Consider the following 25,232-nt stretch of genomic DNA (forward strand, 5'->3'; position numbering starts at 1 on the left):
TTATATAGTAACAACTCATTCACATAAAACTAAAAACTTTATAAAACTATAATCCACATAATCTAAACTATAAACCATAAATACAGTATATAGGTTAAACAAAAGTGCTGTAGTTTTCTGTAAGTAGACATTTAACTTTTTTGGAGCAGTTTCAGTGCTTTATAAAGCTGTTCCTTTATGTCAGTCACCATGGAAAAGTCTTCAGGATAGTAAATATTTAATAGTAAATTTTTTAGTATTAATTTCATTAAAAGAATGAAAGAGAAGGTGGTAAGGAAACAAGAATTTATACTGTAGTTGCTATAATGTAAGTGATAATAAAGGTATAAAGTAATAAACTGTCAGAACATTTTGAGACTAATGCTAACGATTGAAAAGAACATCATCTTTAGAGCCATGTTTTATGGTACAACAGGTGAGAAAGTGCCATTACTTGTGCAAAGGACAGCTCCTGCAATAGGGAATGTCACAGTGGAATGGAGAATCGAAGGTCCTCAATCCTCACTGACATTTGTGGAAACCTCTGGAGTGCTGTTCTTCACCGAGGTAAGAAGAATCTACTAAAACGTATACAGCAGGACAGTAATTAATGCTTTATTAACTGTTGGATTTGTCCTGTATTCTGTTCCACTCTACAGCGTATGTTGAATGACACTATAGTGCTGCAGCTGCTAGATGATGGCACACCTGAAGAAAGAGAGGAGTACAGAGTTATCCTTTCTAACATTCAGACCAAGGGTAAAATGCTGAATTGCTAAACTGCAAATGAAACAATATGTTGTTGCTGAACCTACTATTAAATATATCAATCGTTTTTTTGGCTAGAGTACATTTGTCACAGCTGATTAACTTCATTTACCTCTCACAGGTGTAACAGCTACAGGTGTGGCAGCTCTGGACACGGAAGGACGTGAGTCAGTGATCAGTGTAGCGGCCAGCGACGAGCCATTCGGCATGCTGAAGATCGCTCCGTCCTCCATCAACATATCCACAGATGAGAAAGACATCAAGCTCAGGATTTATATAAACAGAGAGTTTGGAGCCTCAGGTGAGTCTTTATGAAGAAATTTCAAAAGTCATTCAAACGTTTAATGTTCAAAAAGGTTGAGGTTTATATGAAGGTCCACCTACATTTGATTTTGCTTCTCATGAGAGGTTGTCATTCTTCTTCTTATGATGTTGCTTATCACATAAAATCAATATATATAACCTACTGGAATATTTTTTGTAATATTTCTTTAAATGTAAATACAAGTTATTGCAGGACACTTAGTATCATGTACACATTATGCTCCTTTCATACTAACTAACTAACTACCATTTTATCAGTATATATATATATATATATATATATATATATATATATATATATATATATATATATATGTATATATGTATATATACTGTAGATAGATAGATAGATTAAATATTCCTTTATCTGCTACATAGTACATAGTGCTACATAAAGCAACAACAAAATTCCATTTAAAAGCACATAAATGTCAACAATGTCAAGTTTTCTTAATCTTTATATAAATGTTTTTGTTACTAAGGTCTTAAATGCAGCCTGAATTAAAATGATATTTAATATGAACTCCACAGGATCAGTAAACATCAGCTATGAGACAGTGAAAGGTTCCCTGCAGGACCTGAGGCTGACTGAAGGGGCTCTGGCAGAACCTGGTCAGGATTTTCAACATGTTTCCAGCTTTGTAATCATGCAGGATGGCCAGACCTCAGTGTCCATCCCAATCACTATTATAGATGTAAGTGTTAATCAGGAGCAGGGGCGATTGTTTCAGTTCCATTGAAATTACAGCAACCGAATGGTGGAAATTGGTTTGTCACAGGATTTTAGATTATATACACTGATCAGGCATCACATTATGAGCACTGACAGGTGAATCGAATAACACTGATTATCTCCTCATCATGGCACCTGTTAGTGGGTGGGATATATTAGGCAGCAAGTGAAAATTTTGTCCTCAAATTTGATGTGTTAGAAGCAGGAAAAATGGGCCAGCGTAAGGATTTGAACGAGTTTGACAAGGGCCAAATTATGATGGCTAGACGACTGGATCAGAGCATCTCCAAAACTGCAGCTCTTGTGGGGTGTTCCCGGTCTGCAGTGGTCAGTATCTATCAAAAGTAGTCCAAGGAAGGAACAGTGTTGAACTGGCGACAGGGTCATGGGCGGCCAATGCTCATTGATGCATGTGGGGACAGAAAGGTTTTAGAATACACAGTGTATAATATGTATATATACATATATATACACCGACCAGGCATAACATCATGACCACCTGCCTAATATTGTATTGGTCCCCCTTTTGCTGCCAAAACAGCCCTGTCCCGTTATACGGTATGGTGTCACGTGCGTCAGTGAGGCTTGGCCGTCCATGACCCTGTTGTTTTATATATATATTTAAATGTTAAGGTTTGCATACCTTTAGGGCAAAATGAAAAAGTGTTCAGATTCACAGCATTACTTCATTATCACAAAAAAGGTTAAACAGTGTATATTATATTATATAATGTATGTTCAAACATACATGCTTGTCCAATCATTTCCTGTTCTGTAACTTAGATATCATTTTCCCTTAAGTAAAACAATACACTATGTTAGGAATATAACATAATGTGGTGTGCAGTCATCCAAATATGAATTAATGATGTTGTGAATAATCCCCAAACACATCATTTTCCAATAACAGCACATGCAAAAATGCAAGAAAGACACCTTGTACCTTTTGTTATAGTTACATCTAATGTTGGGGAAGACAATCTGTTAGTTCCTGTTATCACTTGTGTTATAGCAGCTATAAATATCTATTCCTTCACTAGAATTTCTAAAGTTGATAAGATGAGTCAGAGTGCTGGAGACTGGAGACTAGACCCGTGTTGAACAAATGCCTTACACAAAGCTTTACCAGAGGAACAATATTAAATCGTCTACCAGGCAAATCCCTGTGAATTAGTTAATGGTATAGACATGACAACGTATTAAAATGAGTATATATGTATATATAAAATAAATATAATCTTCCTCTTATGGAAAATGAATAAACAGATCAATGCAAGAATTCTTACTGTTTATTGTGCTGTTTCTACTTCCTGTTGTATCGAAATATCAATCTTTGTTTTTAAACAGGATGACATCCCTGAGTTGAAGGAATTTTTTCTGGTCAACATAACATCAGCTGTTCTGATAACTCCACTCCCAACTGCCCCTAAGCTAGGTACCCTGACATCTCTCTCCCCATAATCCTTAATACTTCAGTGTATCATGCAGTTATGTTCTTCATTCCTCATCAATCACCTCTATACTTTCATCTCAACATTTTCTTCTTATATTTCTTTATATCTTGCCTTCACTCTTCACTATAGAAGTGCACTATACCTTAAAAGGTAATTCTGAATATCTGCTTTCTTTCTTGTTATGATGAAAAACAAGGCAAATTCCCTCAACATTTTGCCTTTTCATGCTTTTAATAGTGAACATTGTCTCACAGTTTTCTTGAAATTGCTTTAACCTGTAACTGTAATCATATTGTTTACTCTTGGACTGAATATGTAAACAGATACTCAAGGTCTGGTAGCAGAAATTAGCATTAATGCTAATGATGGAGTCCAGGGTATCATCAGTTGGCAAAGCACAGAGTAAGAGCATCCCTTTGAACCATTAATTCAAAACACAGATCATTTACTGTGTATAATGTCTTTCTTAGATCAGACATGTGCGTGTGTGTTGTTTTTTTTCCTCAGGTATGAAGTGAACGAGACGATGGGAGTATTATCTTTAGTGGCTTATCGAGATGCTGGGACATACGGAAACGTCTCTGTCTTCTTTTATGCCCAAAATCTAGAGGCTCAGTTGGGTCTGGACTTTAATGCTACAGCTTCAGTGAGTCATAAATATAAGTTCATTTCTTACTGTCTGTTGTGCTTTTTGTGAAATTGTTATATATTGTTCTGAATGCTAAATCAGTCTGACTTTTTCTTTTAAAGGTTCTTCATTTTGTGAATGGAGAGAGGTACAAGTTTGTAGAGGTGGTGATCTTGGATGATCCTCTTCCTGAAGGAGATGAGAAATTCCAGCTTGTTTTGACAAACCCATCACCAGGGCTCGAGCTTGGAAAGAACGTTACTGGTTAGCACAAGTTAAGGGGAAAAATGTAGAACTCAGATCGACTCAAACTCTAACCTTTTTTCTTCTGTTCATGTTTAATAGCAACAGTGACCATCTTAGCTAACGACGATGGCCACGGTATCATTTCCTTCAACAACAGTGAGCACTTCCTGCTGCGGGAGCCCTCCTCAATGTCAGGTCTGGGTCAGAGTGTGGCTACTCTGATCATCCTACGAAATCCACCCCAGGGGATATTTGGGACCGTGACTGTGCAGTTCTCTATTACTGACACCAATGGAACTCTGAACACTGAAGATCTCACTCCCTCTGAGGGCTTTGTGGTTCTGGAAGATGGGGTCAGGTTTAAGGTGAGTAAAAGAACAGCATTAAAAGTACAATAGATAGATGGATGGATGGATGGATGGATGGATGGATGGATGGATGGATGGATGGATGGATGGATAGATAGATAGATAGATAGATAGATAGATAGATAGATAGATAGATAGATAGATAGATAGATAGATAGATAGATAGATAGATAGATAGATAGATCATAGTGCGTTCAGTAGTTCAGCACTGACTATTTGTTTGTTTTCATGCTGCACATCATCTTCTTACTCTTACGGAATTTTATGGGCAGTCAGCCTGGGCAAGATTTTAAAACATTTTCACTTTCACAGCTGAGTGAAATATATTTATGATTTCTATGAAATTATGCTAGTAGTCAAAAAGCTCAGTGTACACCGACCAGGCATAACATTGTGACCACCTGCCTAATATTGTGTTGGTCCCCCTTTTGCTGGCAAAAGTGGTCTAGCCATCACAATTTGGCCCTTGTCAAACTCACTCAAATCCTTACACTTGTCCATTTTTCCTGCTTCTAACACATCAACTTCGAGGACAAAATGTTCACTTGCTGCCTAATATATCAGTGTTATTCACTTCACCTGTTAGTGCTCATAATGTTATGTCTGATCGGTGTATGATTTTTATTATATTATACTTACATCCTATTCCTTAATTCTCTTGTATATTTTTTACAGCATACTCTGACTCTTTATTCATAATCCTTCTTTTTTGTAATTCTTAATATAAATGCCTTTATAGTTTTATGTCTAAATGCCCTTTTTGCTGTCTAAGAGTTGCCAAGCTAAATTTCTTTTGTATTGTATACAATGACAATAAACGTACCTTATCTTTCTTTAACTTAGTTTAGTTTAATTTTTATTTTTTTATTTAATTTTTATTTTTTTTAAATGAATTTTTCTTGGTTCTAGTCTCTGGAGATCTGGGCAGTTCTAGATGCTGAACCGGAAATGAATGAAACCTTCAGAGTGTCTCTATTCAACCCTACTGGTGGAGCACGACTGGGACAACCAATAGAGACGTTTATCACTGTGTTACAGAACCAGGCTCCACTTGGGCTTTTCAGAATATCTCCATCTAGCAACAGGTACACACACACACACACACACATACACACTAGTATTTTTCTATGTATTGGTTTACATTTATTTATCTTGTATCAATGTGTGTGTGTGTGTAGGACACTGAGCTCTTTAACAGTTGAAGAGACTGTTGGGACTGTGTTTTTGACAGTGGCTCGCAGTAATGGTCTGGATTCCGCAGTCAGTGTGGAATTTGAGACAAACTCAGACACAGCCTTTGGCATGAGTAAGATCATTATTTCAACATCCACTCGCTTTCTTAAAGCATGTGACGCACCACAGTATAAATACCGACCACAAAACTACCGTAATGAATATGTATTGCATTCTGATATACTTAGAAAAATAAACCCTGAAGGTTTTTATTGAAATAAAGTTTGTATTGATTTGACAGGGGGTGATTCTTCCCAGCTAGCTGTGTACCAGCGCTTCAGAGACACCTGGACTTCAGGATGGTGCTCTGTGTTTAATGGAAACTCCTCTCTGGTCTTGATGCTCATGCATGACCAGGTCACCCTCTACAGGTGGCAAGGAGTATTTGTGCCCATTCAGGTGTGTGATATGTAACCCAGATGTGATGATCTCAATGCCGCAACACTACAAATTAGACCCCATTTTTTTTGTTTTCAGTTGCTTGAAAGTAAATACGCGTGATGGAATGATGAGCTAGTAGAAATGTCTGAAAGAGAGATGAGAAATGTAAATGCCTGTGTCTGTTTTGCTGCTGCAGAATGTGAGCTTGCAGAAGCCGGGCTCTTGTGTGGGTTTTACAGTAAATGGCACCACCTATGTGGCAGTGGCCCACGAAGACACCACCATGTCTCCTGCTGCCAATGTCAGCATATTCCGCCTCCAGCCAGACCTCAATCTTACTCTAGTGAGTCCGCTGGTGTGTGTGTGTGTTTGTGTGTTCACTTGCCACCACGCACCAACAATAACTCTCAGTACATTCTGACACGTTCAGATGCCTCAGTTCTTTTTAAACTACTTCGGTCTTTTTATGTGTGTATGTATAAATAAATATAAATATATATATACACGTGTGTGTGTGTGTGTGTGTCTATGTGCCTATGTTACTATTTTTCCTGATTCTCTTTCTTTTCCAGGAGCATACCAGGCCTGTGGGAAGCCGTGATGTTAAACATTTCTCTGTCCAGACTCTGGAATATTTCATTGCACTGAATCAGGTTAGGGAACTTTCTGTCTTTCCTTATGCTATATTACATTAGTGCCAGATGCAGCAGTGGTATGCTTTTTACAGATGTGCAAAGGGGCATTTATTGTGAGCGTATTATTTTGTCAAGCAAATGATAATCCCTGTGAGCTTTAATTTATTCATAAAAATGAGCAAATATGTAATTATCCATGGGGGACTGTATTCTAGGCATACTGATATTGCCACATATAAATGGTTTCATGAATGTTGCAAATGTTGAGGTAAAATTTCGTGTAATACTAAACTAAACTACATTAAACTACATCTTCCAACATGAACATTCATCCAATTTCTCTAATTAACATTAAAATAGGAACTGAGAGTAATTGAAAACGTTAGTAAACAAAAAAAAAGAAAAAGGCCAGAAAACTCAAGGAACATTATTTAGAAAAAGTTCGGTTATCTGACTAAAATAAAATAAGATACCTTGTTTATTTAGAAATGACAAAGGGCTAATCTTTCCTCTCTCAGGTATTTGTATGGACTGGAAACTATCTCTCCCTTCATCACACGCTAGACGTTCAGGACATTACTGCACTCTCTGCCTTTACCCGAGCAAACAGGAACATCCAGCACTTAGTGGCGTGCGGAGGTAGAAACTCATCTGGCTGCCTTGTCTACCAGTGGATCAACGGCAGCTTTCAAAACCCCCAGCTGCTATCAATCAGCGCTAAAGTCAAACAAGTGGAGTCCATGCACACGGGAGGAGAGACGTTCCTGCTAGTTGTTACAGAAGGTAATTTTCTTTCGCAATGTTAGGAGTAGAAACTGCTGTGTAATTTAATGGACGATTGAACTCAGAGCTAACAAGGTTAAGTGTAGGTTATGCATTGTTTAGCGGCTGAACTCTCTGTCTGTTTGAAGTTTGAGTGATGGTGTACAAACCAAACAGGCGCTGTGTTCTCAGGAAACACCAGACATGTAGGCTCCGATGCATATTTAGAATTTGGTTACTCAGAACTATAGTGAGGCACCAGAACAGATCTTAAGCGTAGTAAATGGCTGATTCTCAGCCAGGCTTGTTTCTAAGACCGCAGCCGATTGAGAGGTTTATAATTTTACCCCGGGGTAACAGTGTCGGTGCTGTCCCAGTCTGAACCACAGCTACACTTGAGGCAAACGGGTGTGTATGTGTGTGTTACACTTGTAATAAAGCTCTGCTTTCACCTCTAGCCTGAGCATGTCTGTCTGACTTAAAATGTGTTTCCTTTTTCTTTCTTTTTTATTGAAAAAGGGCCAAATCCCACATGCGAGGTGTTTTCATGGACTTCACAGCAAACCTTCTTTCAACCGGCACAGTCCATTCCTTTCCCAGGCCTTTCATCAGTCCATGCTTTCACTCCTCCGTCTGGCATACGTATGTCTATATATCCTTTATCACCTTTTCTTTACATGTTGTCATATGGAAAATGATCATATGGATCAGAGGAAATGAGCAGTCTTAAACAGTTATGTAGCATACTAACTGTTTTTGTATTTCTTAGCGCATCTCCTATTCGCTGGAACAAATGACTCGGCACTGTACATGTGGAAGCCTGAACTGATCCAGTTCACAAAAGTCCTAAAGTCCTCACCAGCTCAGCAGTTCCTCTATCTGTCCGTCTTGTGTCTTAATGCTACAAAGAGTCTGATCATAGCTACAGAAGGATCAGACTCTGTCATATATGAGTTAATCTCCGTGTCCAACCAGTCAGACTTTATCCCCAGGTAAAGTACATTAAGTGACTGCTTCATTATAGCTGTTGTACTATAATTATTATTATAATAATACTAGAGATCTAGTCTTAATATAGAACATATTATTATCTTTTCTGTATTCACATTTTGATGCAAAAACTGAGTAGGACATTGCTTTTTTAGAGCGGTTAAACAGCAGCTGTTTAATAAATAAATCAACAGGTTAAAATAATGTGTGTGTTTAAGATTATTATGCAGTGACACTAACTGTATCTGCATCTGTTTAGTGCTTCATTAATCTATATTTGGATTTAACCTGAAGTGGGTGTGGCTTAAATTTATTTCTATTAATTATTAATATATTTTCATATAATCAAATGTTAACCCTACCACTATGCCCATGGAAGCAGTGAAAAAAGAAAACACTGTCAGCATGGCGCATGAATTCCTGAACCTCAGCTACATCATTCGAGTTAATATATTCCCTCATGCCCAGACGGATTTTTTGTTGTTGTATGAGAGCTGTATCAGCCCCGATATTGAATAACATCTTTAATATGATATTACACTATTTTAAGACATACCAATACTTGTAATGAGCTAGTGGCTCAGCTTAAATAAATGATTCTGAAATTCTGCACCTGTGTCAAGGAAATTGTGCCATACTGACTAGTGGACAAGTCATTTAGTCTATGCAACACTTAATTCTTAGCTTATTCTTAGCTTAACCCCCAGCTGCTCAGTTGTATAAAATGAGATAAAAATGTAAGTAGCTCTGGATAAGGGCATCTGCCAAATGCCAGGAATGTAAAATGTAGCTATTGTACTTCTTTTCACGTTTTTATGTCACTACAATAAATTAGAATACGTTCTGTTTTGTTCTCATTTAGGTCTGCTGAGCTCTTCTTCCAGCCTGGAGTGAGCGAATTAGAGATAGCTGTGAATATAATCAATGACGATACTCCGGAAGCGGAAGAACGTTTCCGTGTGAGCCTCAAGAACCCGAAAGGAGGTGCCGAGATTGGCTTTCGCAGCCAGGTCACTGTGATCATTCCAGCTAATGATGATGCCTTTGGCGTTGTTGGCTTTGCCCAGGTATTACAGATAATTATCAAACGATGCATACTGACTTGGGACAGCTCATTCGTCAAACCAGTTTAATCAATATATTTAGATTATTGACTGCTGTTTATGTATGAAAAGACTAAAGGCTGTCAAATAATAATTTGGGGATCACCTTCTGTTTGTTCCCTCTGGGGGAAAAACATAAAGGTGTGTCAGTCTCAGAAAAAAACACTGGATGTCACAAACACGATGTACAACTATGTACTCTACCATCTAGTCGATAAATGTGATCATCTTAAAGGGAACCCTAATAGTTTTTTTAGTCACCAGATATAATCTAGTATGGCAAATGACATCAAATTCTTGGAATGCAACGCCTCTAGATTTAGCAGAATATGGTACATTTTTTAAAATTATTGAATTTTTTTTACATAACGTGGGCACAGACATGTGTAAGATATCTTGTGCATCGTAGTGTCCACTGACCATCTTAAACATTTTTTTTCTCATCCATTGTCAGTGCCTGGTAGCCCCGCCCCCTTCCTGTACATATACTTATACACCGATCAGGCATAACGTTATGGGCAGTGACAGTTAAAGTAAATAACACTGATGATCTCCTCATCATGGCACCTGTTAGTGGGTGGGATATATTAGGCAGCAAGTGAACATTTTGTCCTCAAAGTTGATGTATTAGAAGCAGGAAAAATGGACAAGCGTAAAGATTTGAGCGAGTTTGACAAGGGCCAAATTGTGATGGCTAGACCACTGGATCTCCAAAACTTCAGCTCTTGTGGAGTGTTCCCGGTCTGCAGTGGTTAGTATCTATCAAAAGTGGTCCAAGGAAGGAACACTGGTGAACCGGTGACAGGGTCATGGGCTGGTCAAGGCAGGGAGCGAAGGCTACTGTTGCTCAAATTACTGAAGAAGTTAATGCTGATTATGATAGAAAGGTGTCAGAATACACAGTGCATGACGGGTCAGGGCTGTTTTGGCAGCAAAAGGAGGACCAACACAATATTAGGCAGGTGGTCATAATGTTATGCTTGATCAGTGTGTACTATAATATATGTTATAATTATATATTCATATATTTTAATATATGTTATAATGAATAGTTACAGTACTATGGATAATACTATGGAAAATCCAATCCATTATAAATATAGTCTAAAAACGCAATATTTTTTACAGAATATCTCTTATAAAAGTGAATTATAACTTGGATATCAGATATTTCCAACAAATGTTAACATATTGTCTGTATGGAAGACCAGACCTACATTTTTAGCCTCCCGAATACCGAGTTTGACCATCTTTAAGCTCTGTTAAACATTTCACACTTCTTGTGTTGTCCTTTGGCTAGAACTCTCTCTCTCTGGAAGTGGATGAGTTGGAAATTGATAACCCGTTCTCTCTGAGTTTGGAGAGGAGGAGAGGCACTTTTGGGAGGCTCACTGTGCGCTGGGCAGCCAACGGAAGCCTAGAGGACATTTTCCCAACGTTTGGAGTGGTGAGATTTTATAAAGCAGGAGCTGAAAACAAATGATAGCTCTGGTATGAACATAATCAGTGGGCCAATATCAAGAGCAATGTATCCTGATATCCTGATATAATTTGTGTAAATCATGGACCATTTCGAAATGGCGTTGTAATGGCGCCACAGTTCTCGTTCACTCCAGTAACTGGAAATCGATTTTAACTTTAATAATGCTTTTGAAATGTTAATATCAATGGTAGTTCATTCTTTTTATCATTTTGTTTTTCTAGGTGACATTTGCAGAGAGTCAGACTGTAGCCACCATCTCACTGACTGTATTAGCTGACAGTGTTCCAGAAGTAGCAGAGAAAGTGGTTATCATGCTAAGAGACATCACAACTATTGGCGTCACGGATCCATCCACGAGAGCTGTGATCGACCCGCGACGTTCCAGAGCCGAGGTCACCATCAAGGCTAACGGCTCTCCGTACGGAGTGATCGGATGGCATCTCGACTCCCAGTATTTCATCACAAGCGAGCCTCCGAGTAAATCACCTTAAAGCATATTTTGGCCAAACTAACATAATTAAAGGCGCCTCGACTCATAATCACCTAATCCCACATTATTGCGGTGTACCACAAATAGCCGAGTATCTCATTTTCTGAATTGATTACTAAGAAAAATGTAAATAGCCTGCAGATATTTTCATATATATATGGCGTTCAAATTACTCAATGATCATTTTTACACTTGAGCTCAGACGTTCATATTTGTCTTTCATCTTCCAACTTTTAGGAAGCCCGAGTAATATCACATTGAGCATTGTGAGAGATCAGGGAGCATCTGGGAATGTGCTGGTCCATTATACAACCAGACCTGCACTGTCATTACCACTGATTAATCAAGCCAGCGAGGGTCAGGACTACATTGCCAAGCAGGCTACAGTCATTATAATGGAGAATGCAACTGTTGTCCTCGTTACCATCACCATCTTACCGGTAAATAGTCCATCACTGTTTCCATGCATCAGAACAAAACAGTTACTATCTTCTTAGTACTTCCTCAAATCTGAACATTCAAAATAGGATTCTTTATTTGGGATCTTAGATTCACACATACTGTAAAAATTTTCATCTGTAGCTTCTTGTATTATTCAAGTACAGATATGTTTGTAAGTCATTTTGCTATTTTTATTTACATTTTTTTTTAAATATTGTAGGCAATTGATTTTAAATAAAGAATTAAACACTATGTGCCATGGTAAAAAAATAATCAACAGTGTGGTGTGGTGTGATGGGTGAAACAAAGTGTTATTTTCCCCTACCTAATATTTTATTATATCTATAACAGCTTGTTTGAAGGTGTTTTATTCCTCTTATTCCCCAGCAGTTGAAATATTTAATAATTCAAATTTTTGAATGCAGGAATGCAGCAAATATGGAACTCTTTATTTTTGTTTTGCAAAACTTATTTTTTTCTTGCAAATTTCATTTTCTGTTGCAATTTTTTTTGTTTTGTTTTTTCAATAGTTTTATTTTCATTTGCAAAACTTTATTTTCTTTTGCAATACAAAAATTCTTTTGCGAATATATGTGGCATTGAATTGACTCCATACAGCAAGGACACAAGTGCAGCTTGACAGGTTTTTCTTAATCAAAACAAGAATGAGATTCATGGTCAGGGTTGAGATGCAGGTAAGGGTCAGGAGATCAACTAATAAATTATATTCGAATGGATTAACTTGCACATTCAGGGATACTTTAATAAGAAACGCCATTTTGAAAATAATATCATTGCTAGTTTTCATTCATTGTTAACATTAGTGGTATTTTAACTTATAGATTCCTTGAGTAATATGTTTCTTTAATTGTTCCTAATATCACAGTTTTCTGACAGCTCTAGCCATCTGTGCAAAGATGTAACCAAAGCAGTTGGATTCAATTGTTAAACAGATAATCTGAAACCTTGGCTTTTTTAAAATTTCCTGAAAAATATCTCTCCCTTTTGCAAATAGCAGCGATTGTTGAGTGTTTTACACTCATTCACCTCAAACTTCATGAGTTTTATTTGGACTGAGAGGACTTGATTGTGTGTCCTGGCAAACGATCACATACTTTGCTCAAGTCACTGCTGTTTTAATCCTGAGCTGTTGATGCCTCATGATTTTGAAGTCAGATGAGTTTTTCCTTCTTCCTTCTTGATTATGTGGCCGCTTGTGTATCATCACAGGACGATATTCCAGAATTGGCTGAGACGTTTCTGGTGAACATCACCGGAGTGGAATTGATGGGAGATCAGAGCGGTGCAAACCAACCCCGAATCAGGAGGCCTGGAATGGAGATTGCTGAGATCAAGATTCAAGAAAACGACGACCCCAGAGGAGTCCTTCAGTTTAATGTGTCTAAGGTGTGATCTTATTTTCATTAGCCGTCTTGTTTTTGCACGATATGTACTCTATATTGCCAAAGGTTTTGGGAAACCCCTCCAAATCTTTGAATTCAGGTGTTGTTTTGCAGGAGTTGGGCTTGGCCAATTAGTTCCAGTGAAAGGAACTCTTAATACTTTAGCATACCAAGACATTTTAGATAATTTCATGCTCCCAACTTTGTGGGAACAGTTCCACACCAAACTCACTCCACCCATCTTTATGGACCTTGCTTTGTGCACTGGTGCGCAGTTCTGTTGGAACAGAAAGGGGTCATCCCCAAACTGTTCCACAAAGTTGGGAGCATGAAATTGTCCAAAATGTCTTGGTATGCTGAAGCATCGAAAGTTCCTTTCACTGGAACTAAGGGGCCAAGCCCAACCCCTGAAAAACAACACCCTGGTTGGGTAGTTGGGTGCTCTTCTATTAATAATGGACAACATCTGTATTTTCAGGATGCTTCTGGATTAGTGTTTGCTTATGAAGTTCCTCCTCCTGGCAATGTCCTGTATCTACCTGTGGTGAGGCTTGCTGGTCGGACCGGCCGGCTCGTGTTGTACTGGGAAGCTCAAGCCGTCATCGCCACTATTGACGACTTCACCCCGTCTTCAGGCAACCTCACATTTCAAGATGGACAGGTTTGTAGTTGAATCTTCAATCTTAAAAATGACCTCTGTTAAAAATATGAAACCCAGATTAAACATAAATTAAAGCAATCCCTAATCAACCTGCAGTGGGTAAAATATTATTACATCTCTATCTGTCATTTAAGGAAAGTGCCATGATCGAGATCAGCATTATTGACGACGCTGTTGTGGAGTCTACAGAAACCTTTCTCGTCAAACTCACACAAGTGATAGGAGGAGCCAGACTAGGAACCGACACTTCTGTTCTGGTCAACATCCCAGCCAATGATTCACCTCTGGGACGCTTTGGATTCCAGGAACTAACAGTACATATGAAATAAAGATGCTACTCTGTAACAACATTCCTCTATGCTCTCCACACATGCTTTATGCTTTATATGCCTTAAAATGATGTTCTTTTTCTCTAGATTACTGTCTCCGAGCCCCAGTTTCCTGGTGACCCTGCATCCGTGGCGAATCTGACAGTGGTACGAAGTGTGGGTGGAGAGGGAACAGTCTATCTCATCTGGCTCCTGGAGCAGCAGGGGAGAGATGATCTACAACCTCATAATGGGACTCTTGTGTTTAATGGGGTGTGTTTTGGAAATTCAACAGGATTCCTGCATTAGAAAGTTTAATACAGAGAGCAAAATTTCTTTCGATTTTATTTCATTAGGTTTGCCAATGCTGAGCCTGATTTATGATACAACCTTAATAATCCTCCTATGATTTGAAATGTTTTCATTATATTGAAATAATTCACTAACATGAAGTAAAACTATATTTTACTGTTTTAAAAGACTTTGTATTTTTTTATTGTATTTTATTGTAAATACTACTACTTCTACTACAAATAATAATTATTCTAATAATCTCTGCTCATTCTGTCCAGAGTGAGTCGAGGAAGTCTGTGGTGATCCAGGCTTTGGCTGATGCAGTGCTAGAGGGTGAAGAGAAGTTCACGGTCCAGCTTCTCTCTGCCAGAAATGAGGCTGTTATTGACCCCACAAGAAGTGAGTGTTTAGACTATTCTCTGTCATTTCCAGTAGTAGTAAACCAGCATAAGTGCATTTCTGGCACAATCATGAAAGCTTCTTGGAGCTGATGAAGACCCTCAGATGTTGAAGGGTCCTGATGATAAGACTGCAGAGATCTTCCAGAGATATCAGAGAAAATGCTATTAGTGCTTGTTGATTTTCATTTTTGCTCTATTAGACCTGGCCACAATTGTCATAAGAGCTGACCGTGGAGCTCTGGGCATCATTGGCATTGCTGACTCTTCCAGGAATGTGCTTATCGGAGAACCTCAGGGCATGTACAATGGCACAGCTCTCATCAGGTGAAACATTTTTTTTGTTGTTGTTGCTGTCATTTTACATTTCAGTGAACTGTTGAATAATGTAGTGTGTGTCTTTGTGCGTGCGTGTGTGTGTGTGTGTGTGTGTATGGTGTTACAGTCTTGTCAGAGGGCCAGGAATTTTTGGTGAGATTGAGATATACTGGAACATCACACCAGCTGTCATCGGGGAGTTTTTGGAAAACTCGGGGAAAGTGATCATGAGAGATCGCCAGTCTGCAGCAACCATTCAGCTGATGGTAAGAGAACCGAAAGACGTTAAAACCGAGCTCTAATATAGAATTTTATATTCTCATATGTCTATAAAGTTATAAAACACTATTAAATTTGTGTTTAATAGTGGAATGACGTGTGTCGTGAAACACGTCATTCCAGATGAATTGCAAAAACACACAAAATCTTTGTTTCTCTTCCAGGCTGTAGATGATGATATTCCAGAGGAAAAGCGTCTGTATGAGCTTAGTCTCACATCACTAACTCCCGGTGCAGACATCAGCCCCAGTCGACAGCGGGCCACCATCACCATGGCAGCCAGTGACCTGCCTTATGGCCGCTTCTCATTCTCCCAGTCCTTACTAAGTGTAACAGAAGACGACAGATCAGTGAGTTACTTTTTTAATCCAGTGATTATCTAACATAGAGTGACAGCAGATTTACATTTTAAGATTCTCTGACATTGACACAGCTGGATAACAGTGAGGTCTTACTTTTGGTCTTGAAAAATGCCCTGTTATGTGGTTATAGTTTTGATAACATATACCCTGTTACCTCTGATAGCAGTTCCAGCATCAGGAAACATTCAAAGAAATGAAGATGGCTTGTCTATAGAACTACAGGTTTAGGAATACAAACAGATAAAAAGTTATATTATACACTCTGATTAATAAATGTGTTAAACCCATTTTTACAACTGTGCCACCCTACACCAGGCTACAGTCCAACCAGGCCAAAACTGAGACATCTGTGTTTACATGCACATGAATGTAATATGGAGTTGTCGCACCCTTTGCAGCTATAACAGCTTTAACTCTAGAGTGTGTTTATGTAAATTTTTCACCACTCCTCTAGAAGCGCATTTGTGAGGTCAGGCACTGATGCTGGATGAGAAGATCTGGTTCGCAGTCTCCACTCTAATTCATCTCAAAGGTGTTCTATCGGGTTAAGGTCAGGACTCTGTGAAGAACTCACTCATCCATGTCTTTATGGACCTTGCTTTGTGCACTGGTGTGCAGTCATGTTGGAACAGGAAGGGGTCATCCTCAAACTGTTCCCACAAAATCAGGAGCATGAAATTGTCCAAAATGTCTTGGTATGCTGAAGCATTAAGAGTTCCTTTCACTGAAACTAAGAGGCCAAGCCCAACCCCTGAAAAACAACACCAGAATTCAATGATTTGGAGGGGTGTCCCAAAACTTTTGGCAATATAATGTATATATTATTTTAGCCAAGTGTTATGATGTGATCCATGTTCTGTGTTTTTTTCCCCAGGTGAACATCACAGTGGTACGCTCCATGGGCCAGCTGGGTAGCGTGTGGGTGAGTTACCACACCGAGGGCCAGAGTGCAGTGAGTGGGCTGGACTTTGAGCAGTCATCAGGCAGGCTACTGTTCAGCCCAGGACACAGCTCCAGAGTCATTACACTGAAGATTGTGGATGATTTACTAGCAGAGGGACCTGAGCAATTCTATCTTAACATCACCCAGGTGCAACTCCTCAATGACAGGTAGAGAAATTAAAACCTTGGCAGAGATTTCAGTACAGCGTGGAATATTATACGCCACATTATATCTTCAGATACAAGTGTTTTCTTTACATACCCTGAAGATTCACCTGTCTCTTGTGTATGACTGTGTATTCTGTTCCCTTTAGTGTGCTCAACTTTACCGTAAGAGAACATGGCCTCCAAATAGACCAGCCTCCAGCCATAGGCAATATCTCCTCAATCATGATTGTTATCGAGAAGAATGACAATGTTGAGGGCATCCTGGAGTTTGACCCTTCCTTCATTAACATTACAGGTACACACATACATTACACACTCACAAGTTGAAATGAGTTTGAAATGAGTTACTGACTTAAATCTGCCACCTTATTAATAGACAGACAGACAGACAGACAGACAGACAGACAGACAGACAGACAGATAGATAGATAGATAGATAGATAGATAGATAGATAGATAGATAGATAGATAGATAGATAGATAGATAGATTTAATGCTGCATGTCTTAACCCAGCTCCTTCCACAGTGGGGTTTTGCAGGACTATAGCGGTATTTTTTTCGCTTGTTGCCAGAATTCACAGCAACATCAGACAGGTTTTTTCCAGACCACCATATGTTCATTTGTTCAGTTCACACCTCTGGGGTTGCCAGGTTTTTCTCAGGCAAATGAGTTTTTCAGGTTACCGTTTAAAAGAAGTTCATAAATTTAAGCCAAAAAAAAAACAAGCAATGGAAAATTCACACTAGCGACTTACAGTGAATTGCTAGTTGCAATACAGGGTTGGATAAAATGAAGAAAAAATCATGTTTTTCCATACAAGATTCCCAATAAGATATGATGCCCTGTTGATATGATATGTTATCTTTATTGCTGGTTTTAGTTGAGGAGGATGTTGGTACTTTCTCTATCCCTGTCCTGAGGAGAGTGGGCGTGTACGGGCAGGTCAGTGTCGACTACATAACCAGAAGCTTTACAGCACAGTCTGGCTCAGATTACATCCTACAAAACGGCACTATAACCTTCAGGCCTGGCCAGAACATCAGCCACATTAATGTCTCCATAGTGGATGATCTGGACAGGTGAGTGAGGTTTGGATCCTGCATGTGTCAGTTGATTTAAAATTACTGTGTGAGATTTCTCATCTCTTCTCTGACTCAAATAAAGTTATTTTCATACATTTTCACAGGGAATCTAGCGAGGTGTTTGAAATCCAGCTCACCGCAACCTCAGGAGGAGCGATACTGGGCATTCGACTCATCGCTCAGATTACTATTGCTAAAAGCGACTCTCCCAGCGGAATGGTCCGATTTGTCAATCGAACTGTGATCTCCATCCCAAACCCCGACAGCACATTGAGGCTCAGCCTCATTCTAGAGCGCTTCGGGGGGGTTGTGGGTGATGCCATGGTGAGCAGCCTCTCGATAATGAACTCATAGCCTCATAATGTGCACAACTATTCCACATATGGGGAAATCATTTTAAAAACCTTCCACTTAATGTTTCCGTTGCTTTATATAGTCAGCAATGTGATAATGGGGGTCAGGGATTGGACAGCTAACTGAGAATAGATAGATAGACCTGTCAAGTTAATGAGAGGGAAAGCTGAGAGTTAGAGACCACAGTGTTAACTTTATGTAGGAATTATACTGACTGATTTAAAGCTCTAATTATGCAATTTGCTGGACTAGGACTGGAATATTTTCAGTAGTGTCACCACAGATGTATTTGAGTATCAATAATTCCTCCATCGTTATGTGTAATATGCATATTCTGCAGAAAGCCCTCAGCACAGAGCTCACCATGGCCTGTGTCGGGTTTTTCTGAATATAACTTTAACACGTTTTTACAATATTAGCAATTATCAATGACAATAAAAATTCATTTCAGTCGTTAAAATGCTAAGAAATTGCTCTATATGACTTGTACCTGATATTGATTTAAAGTCTGAAAGTCAGATAAAGTGCGTCTATCATTTACAACTTCCTCAATCGTACAGTAATCCTAACTGTGAAATATTGTTCTCTCTCAGATAACGTGGAACATTCTAGGACCCAACTCAAATGAAGTATTGCCTCCTGTTAACACAGATTTTGGTGAACCTGTGAATGGATCATTCCATTTCAGAGATGGAGAAGGGGGAACACGTAGCATCGAGCTCCACATTCTGCCTCATGGTGAGGTGGAAGTGGAGGAAACGTTTATAATTAGACTCAGCCACCTGTTTGGAGACATGGATATTGACCCCAGAGCAGGCTCTGTCACACTGCGGGTATGTTAAGGTTATACTTCTGACAGTGCTCTGTGATAATATATTCCATAATGCTGTTGTTAGCAATGATTTGTTGCTCCAAGAAATCTCAAAACTGTTGTCCTGTAGAGTATAGGTGTTCAAGTCAGGGCCCAGATACATAAATTTCTTTGCTTACAGTTCAGAAAGACAGCTAAAATAAACAAATGAAAAGCAAAAACAGTTATATTTTCTTGGGGTTAAAAGTTAACTGCGTTACTCATCAGAAGGTTCAAGCCCCAGCACTGTCAAGCTGCCACTGGTGAGCCCTTGAGCAAGGCTAACAAGGCTACTCTGTCTGCTCCAGGGGCACTGTATCATGTCGACACTACACTCTGACCCACTGAGATATGCAAAGAAAAGTATTTCACAGTATTGTAGTGTATATGTTACAACATAAAGGTTTCTTCTTTGTGTGTGTGTGTGTGTGTGTGTGTGACAGATTGCAAAGTTTGGTGACCCGAATGGCATAGTGCAGTTCTCCGAGCAGGATCTGAGAGAACGTGTTTATAGTGAACCTGCAGACCATGAAGGTCCTCTAAACATCTCTCTCTTTATCACACGCAGAGAAGGAGTCATGGGAAACATCACTGTAAGGACAACACACACTCACACAACTCTTTTGGAGTAATCTGTATCTCATCATACCAAGGCTGATTTTATGGCTAGAAGTAGATATTTGATGTATCACTTTATGAGTAGCAAGTCAATGTATTACTAAGTGAAACTTTTAAGATTACATGACCAGGTAAGTCCAGTCACCTTCACTAATAATTTCTGTAATAATGAAGATTCAGTATAACAAAGTTTACTAACATTCTATTGTATTTTATGGAATATGCTGTAATAAACAAAAAGAAAACACCCAGTTTTTACACCCAGTCTTAATTCTTTTCCTCAGGTGTTCTGGGAGATCCTCAGTGATACAGACACAACAGGTGACTTTCTCATACTCCGTGGCTCAGCTACCATTGTGGCCGGTCAGCGGCTAGCAGAGGTCGTCCTTACCCTTCTGCCTGACACCGTGCCCGAGCTGGAAGAGGTCTACACAGTCCGTCTGAGCTCGGTGGAGGGTGGTGCTGAACTCGATGCCAACCGCAGCAGTGTCCACCTGCGGGTCCGTGCCAACGACGAGCCACACGGAGTGTTTGCCCTTTTCAGTGAGCAGCAGAAGCTACTTGTGAATGCCACTGACCGCAGCAGGTACCTGGCGCTCAACATTAGCAGGCTTGCTGGGACGTTTGGCAGCGTCAGTGTTGGATACCAGATCAGCTATCCAACTCCTGGCCAGAGTTTCACTGAGGACAGATCTACTGGAAGCATTGTGGTAAAGGATGGAGAGAGCTCTACCAGTATCACTGTACCAGTTAGCACACAGGTTTGTCATTCACATATATGGGTTGTGTACATGCTTTCTATTTAAATACACATTTTACACAATTTCTTGAGAAAGAAAATCTTATTCGAATGGTATTTTAATCTTATTCAGTGGTTTGTAATCATATACAATGTCTGTTGGAAAATCAAGTACATTAAAAGTGTACCTTTGCAAGAGGAGTACAATGTAAAGATTGATAAAAGTCCAGGCAGTTTTTACTTTTTGTCCAGTTTTGGTGAGTCTGTTCCCACTGTAGCCTCAGTTGTCTGTTCTTAGCTGTCAGTTGTGGTCTTCTGCTTTTGTAGCCAATCCACCTAAACGTTCAGCATATTGTCCATTTTGAGATGCTTTTCTGTTCACTGAGGTTATAAAGAGTGATTGAGTTACCGGAATTTTCTTTAGTCGAAGTACAAGATGCTTCTGTGTATCTGCTATTGTGTTGTATTGGCAACAGAGTCTGCATCCTACTGCATCCACTACAGTGAAGTCGAAGACAAATGTACATTTTCGGTTACCATCTTCTTTGCAGGTTTTCTTTGTAACAGGTTTTAACATCACGGTGCAGTTGATGAATGTGAGTCTGATAGGACCTCTGCTCAGCTCTCCTCCCCGTGTGCAGCTGGATGCAAGGACTGCCCTTGTGTCCATACCTGAAGAGGCTGCCAATGCTGAAGTCAGTTTCCATATCTCATATTTATTATTAAGATTGAATGCAAAAAAAAACCTAATTGCCACCAGAGGTCACTATAGCTACACATACACATTCTCTGCAGTAAATGAATCTCCCTCTTTCCAGGTGGGCTTTGCCTCCTTAGACCTGCAGGTGTCTGATGTCAGGAGCGGCCGATGTGATGCGTTAATCAACAGGCTGGGTCTCTATGGAGACGTGAGCGTGCAGTGGAGAGCTGGTTTCCCTCCTGGACAGACTCCATCAGGGTACCAGCCTGGAGCAATCACTCCCAGCTCAGGTTAGTTATCATCAAACTCAAACACAGAGGACATACAGATATTCACACTGTGGATCTTAATTCAGTGACTGATAATATTATATAAAGAAATTTTATATACATATATATATTTGCTTTTGCTTGTCTGTAGGCACTGTGACCCTGTCTCATGGCCAGAGGAGCAAACTCATATCTTTTATAGCTGAGTATAATACATCTGTACCTGTTACACATGCAGTTCACCTAACTACTATAGAGTCTATGTCACCTGGAGGAGCCAGATTCAGGTAATACCTGCTCCGTATGTCCTTTTAAATGCATGTATAAATGCATGCTTATATTTTTATTTTTGTTGTCATTGTTGTACACTGACAAGACCATGAGGCTGAGCCTAAATGATACTTGTGGCATTAATGAGGCTGAGCCTAAATGATACTTGTGGCATTAATGAGGCTGAGCCTAAATGATACTTGTGGCATTAATGAGGCTGAGCCTAAATGATACTTGTGGCATTAATGAGGCTGAGCTCAAATGATACTTGTGGCATTATATTAAAATTTCTTTTTTTTGCATTGATATATGTGATAAAATGCCATTTAGTCTTGAAAACAAAGTTTTTGAAAGAAATCATTTTAACTTCCACAAGTAAACAAGTGTTCCTCTTATCATTTTAGATAACACGATAACAAATATGTTCTAATGTTTATATATTGTGTGATTGTTCAGACCTGGTTACACTGTGGCAGAGGTGGAGTCACTGGGACTGTATCAATTTCATCCTGACTCTCAGAAGCTGACTATTACAGAGGACGTACACACCATCACTATCTATGTCCAACGCCTTTATGGCTTTCGCACCAACCGCACCCAGCTGTACTACAGGACCTGGCCGGGTAGTGCCCTTCCCGGCGAAGATTTTACCCCAGTGCATGATGGGCAGCTACTCTTCGAAGGCCGCCAAACAACTGCCGCCATCAATATCTCCATTCTGGATGATTCGCTGATGGAACCTAATGAAACATTTTATGTGAACTTGACCGACGTTCGCATTATCAGTGCAGGCTCTGCTTCTCTTGGTGCTCGTCCACGTATTGTAGCTGAAAGCAGCGTTTCTGCTATTACCATTCTCTCCAGTGACGCCGTCATTGGATTCGGATTATTAAGCATCGGCCCAACCATGAGCCGCACTTCTGAAGACAGGCTGGAGGGAGCTCCGCCCCAAAAAGTCACCCTAAGGGTGCGCAGGACAGCAGGGCAGACTGGCGTAGTAAGCGCTCGGGTACGAGTTTATGATGGTGGTCTTGTTTCTCCAGAGCTGCATGGGGCGCCGTTCCTTCAGGAGCACAATGGGACATGGGCAAGGGAAGGAGACGACTTTACACTGGAGTCGCAGATGGTCACTCTGGTGGAGGGGCAAACAGAGGCTGAGGTCAGCCTTTTTATACTAGATGACCAGGAGCCAGAGGGGCAGGAGGTCTTTTATGTCTACCTCAGCAACCCAGAGGGGGGAGTACAGATCGTCAGCTCACCAGATCAGAGTGGCATCACTTTCTTTGCCAAAATCATTATTCTAGGTAAATGCATTGTTTGTCATCTGTTGCTATTTTATAATGGATTTGTTTGACCATAAACTGACATCTGTCACAATGTCAAACCTTGCATTCTATTATCTTTCTTTAATGTGCATATGTTAACTTCCCCTTTACTCCAGGGTAACATTTTAAAGGGCATTTTGATACATTAAAAAAAGCTAAATAACAGTTTTTTGCTCAATTTAGGCTTGTGTTTATATTTGCTGGTCTGGAAATCTAGCTCCACCTGTAGGCCAAGCAAAGATACTCAAGACCCTTTTCCTAAAAATCAACTCACACTGCAAACACACCATAGTTTCAAGAGAAGGCATAGAGCATGTGAATGAAATGGGATTGCTTGTAAAAAAAACTGCTCCTAGTTTTAGTTTTGTGACAACTGCTTTCTGTAATGTATTCCTCTCAGGAAGTGACTTTCACAATGGAATTGTGGGCTTCGCTTTAAGTTCTCAGTCAGGCCAGGTTCTGGATGAAGACTCGGACAATAGAACAGCAGTGCTCTTCCTCCAGAGACAGGAAAACAGGTAAACGTCTTCCACTTCTTTTGTAGAATCCCTAATGTTACTCTTGCAGGCCACAGTGGACAGTGCTGTACAGGATTAATTCTGTGGTTGTGTATTTGACAGAGCATTTGAGGATGTTTTCGTGTCCTGGAGGGCCACATTCAGCCTCACAGCTCCAGCACTGCTCAGTGAGGGGGTTAATCTGACACAAGAACTGCAGCAGACCTCAGGAAGGGTGCTGTGCAGGAGAGGACAGGTTCTCTGTCTCCTCAATCTGGAGGTCCGACCAGATCAGGTACAAAGGCAGAAGAAGGCTGTCTGGGGAAACTAATACCAGCTGTCTAGTTATGTTTCTCTTTCTTTCACTTGCGTTCATGTTCTTCTTAATAATTTCAGCATGTATTAAATGCAGCATGTATTGCTAGCTTGAGAGTTTTCTCTTTTGAAACTCATGCAGTATAGGCTGATTGGCATCTCTAAATTGTCTAAAGAGTATGAATTGGTGTGTGTGTGTGTGTGTGTATGTGTCCTGTGACAGAACCCCATCCAGGGTGTTCCCTGGCTTTTACCCTGAGTCCCCTTGGATAGACCCCAAGCTCCTGATGACCCTGTGTAGTATAAACAATTCAGAAAATGAAAATAGATAGATAGGTAGAATGATGATTAAAGCACTTTCTAAAGCCTACACATGGTTCGAGGGATGACATTATGAAAAAAAAAAATAGTGTCATTAATCCATTATTAATGTATCAGCTTTGAAACCTCTCCTGTATTTTTGCAGGAACCTGAGTTCCAGGTGTGGTTCCTAGTGGAGATCTATGCCGTAGGAGACGGTGCTGCTATTAACCAGAGTGCCCGCTTCGCTAACATCACCTTGCTGGAAAGTGATGACCCACGGGGGCTGGTGTATTTCGCCGTGGGCTCACGGCTGCCTGTGGCCACGCTCCGAGCAAACAGAGTCACCCTGCAGGTCTACAGGGAAGGCAGTGTGGCATCAGCTATATCTGTGAAGTATCAATTGCAGGTGAGGTGAAGTTACACAGAGATCCACTCACACACAAAAACATAGTCATTGAGATATTATATTCCTATATAAACATACACACTGCTGATGAAGAGGTAGAAGTCACACACACACATTTTACTTTGCTCAGAGTGCAGATCTACACCAGGTTATATAATACGACTCTATAGATCTTATGAATAGGGTTCAGCATGTGACACACACTTTCATCTTAAGCTAAATTAGGCATTAAGTCTTAACCCCTGACTTCAAATGCCAATTATATAGCTGTACTGTTCATCTGGAACACTGATTTCGACAAGCTGGAGACAGAGCGAATGTGTCAGCCTAAAGGATTACTTCTCTCTCTCTC

At 39.9% G+C, this 25,232-nt stretch overlaps 1 protein-coding gene across 4 annotated transcripts in view; it reads left to right on the forward strand.

Annotated features, from left to right (window-relative positions):
- Nucleotides 1-25,232, forward strand: part of adgrv1 (adhesion G protein-coupled receptor V1) — a 123,927-nt gene that overhangs the window by 44,264 nt on the left and 54,431 nt on the right. For 2 of the 4 annotated variants that reach the window (XM_058375379.1, XM_058375381.1), the window contains 44 exons: nt 416-546; nt 639-738; nt 869-1,048; nt 1,603-1,766; nt 3,152-3,239; nt 3,388-3,408; nt 3,582-3,660; nt 3,766-3,904; nt 4,009-4,150; nt 4,232-4,497; nt 5,410-5,585; nt 5,679-5,806; nt 5,975-6,132; nt 6,311-6,457; nt 6,687-6,767; nt 7,268-7,532; nt 8,031-8,153; nt 8,281-8,503; nt 9,364-9,568; nt 10,905-11,051; nt 11,309-11,564; nt 11,815-12,017; nt 13,249-13,425; nt 13,900-14,082; nt 14,217-14,396; nt 14,499-14,663; nt 14,963-15,083; nt 15,286-15,409; nt 15,528-15,666; nt 15,844-16,029; nt 16,916-17,151; nt 17,298-17,446; nt 18,033-18,231; nt 18,339-18,558; nt 19,182-19,421; nt 19,882-20,031; nt 20,341-20,817; nt 21,347-21,490; nt 21,614-21,785; nt 21,916-22,051; nt 22,491-23,338; nt 23,760-23,877; nt 23,980-24,151; nt 24,638-24,880. In XM_058375379.1, coding sequence (XP_058231362.1) covers nt 416-546; nt 639-738; nt 869-1,048; nt 1,603-1,766; nt 3,152-3,239; nt 3,388-3,408; nt 3,582-3,660; nt 3,766-3,904; nt 4,009-4,150; nt 4,232-4,497; nt 5,410-5,585; nt 5,679-5,806; nt 5,975-6,132; nt 6,311-6,457; nt 6,687-6,767; nt 7,268-7,532; nt 8,031-8,153; nt 8,281-8,503; nt 9,364-9,568; nt 10,905-11,051; nt 11,309-11,564; nt 11,815-12,017; nt 13,249-13,425; nt 13,900-14,082; nt 14,217-14,396; nt 14,499-14,663; nt 14,963-15,083; nt 15,286-15,409; nt 15,528-15,666; nt 15,844-16,029; nt 16,916-17,151; nt 17,298-17,446; nt 18,033-18,231; nt 18,339-18,558; nt 19,182-19,421; nt 19,882-20,031; nt 20,341-20,817; nt 21,347-21,490; nt 21,614-21,785; nt 21,916-22,051; nt 22,491-23,338; nt 23,760-23,877; nt 23,980-24,151; nt 24,638-24,880 — 8,201 coding nt within the window. The remainder of the gene's footprint in view (nt 1-415; nt 547-638; nt 739-868; nt 1,049-1,602; nt 1,767-3,151; nt 3,240-3,387; nt 3,409-3,581; nt 3,661-3,765; nt 3,905-4,008; nt 4,151-4,231; nt 4,498-5,409; nt 5,586-5,678; nt 5,807-5,974; nt 6,133-6,310; nt 6,458-6,686; nt 6,768-7,267; nt 7,533-8,030; nt 8,154-8,280; nt 8,504-9,363; nt 9,569-10,904; nt 11,052-11,308; nt 11,565-11,814; nt 12,018-13,248; nt 13,426-13,899; nt 14,083-14,216; nt 14,397-14,498; nt 14,664-14,962; nt 15,084-15,285; nt 15,410-15,527; nt 15,667-15,843; nt 16,030-16,915; nt 17,152-17,297; nt 17,447-18,032; nt 18,232-18,338; nt 18,559-19,181; nt 19,422-19,881; nt 20,032-20,340; nt 20,818-21,346; nt 21,491-21,613; nt 21,786-21,915; nt 22,052-22,490; nt 23,339-23,759; nt 23,878-23,979; nt 24,152-24,637; nt 24,881-25,232) is intronic. The other 2 variants (XM_058375380.1, XM_058375382.1) reach the window with 1 other exon arrangement.

The sequence above is a fragment of the Hemibagrus wyckioides genome, linkage group LG22 (genome assembly GCF_019097595.1).
Source record: "Hemibagrus wyckioides isolate EC202008001 linkage group LG22, SWU_Hwy_1.0, whole genome shotgun sequence".
In the NCBI taxonomy this organism is placed as follows: Eukaryota; Metazoa; Chordata; class Actinopteri; order Siluriformes; family Bagridae; genus Hemibagrus; species Hemibagrus wyckioides.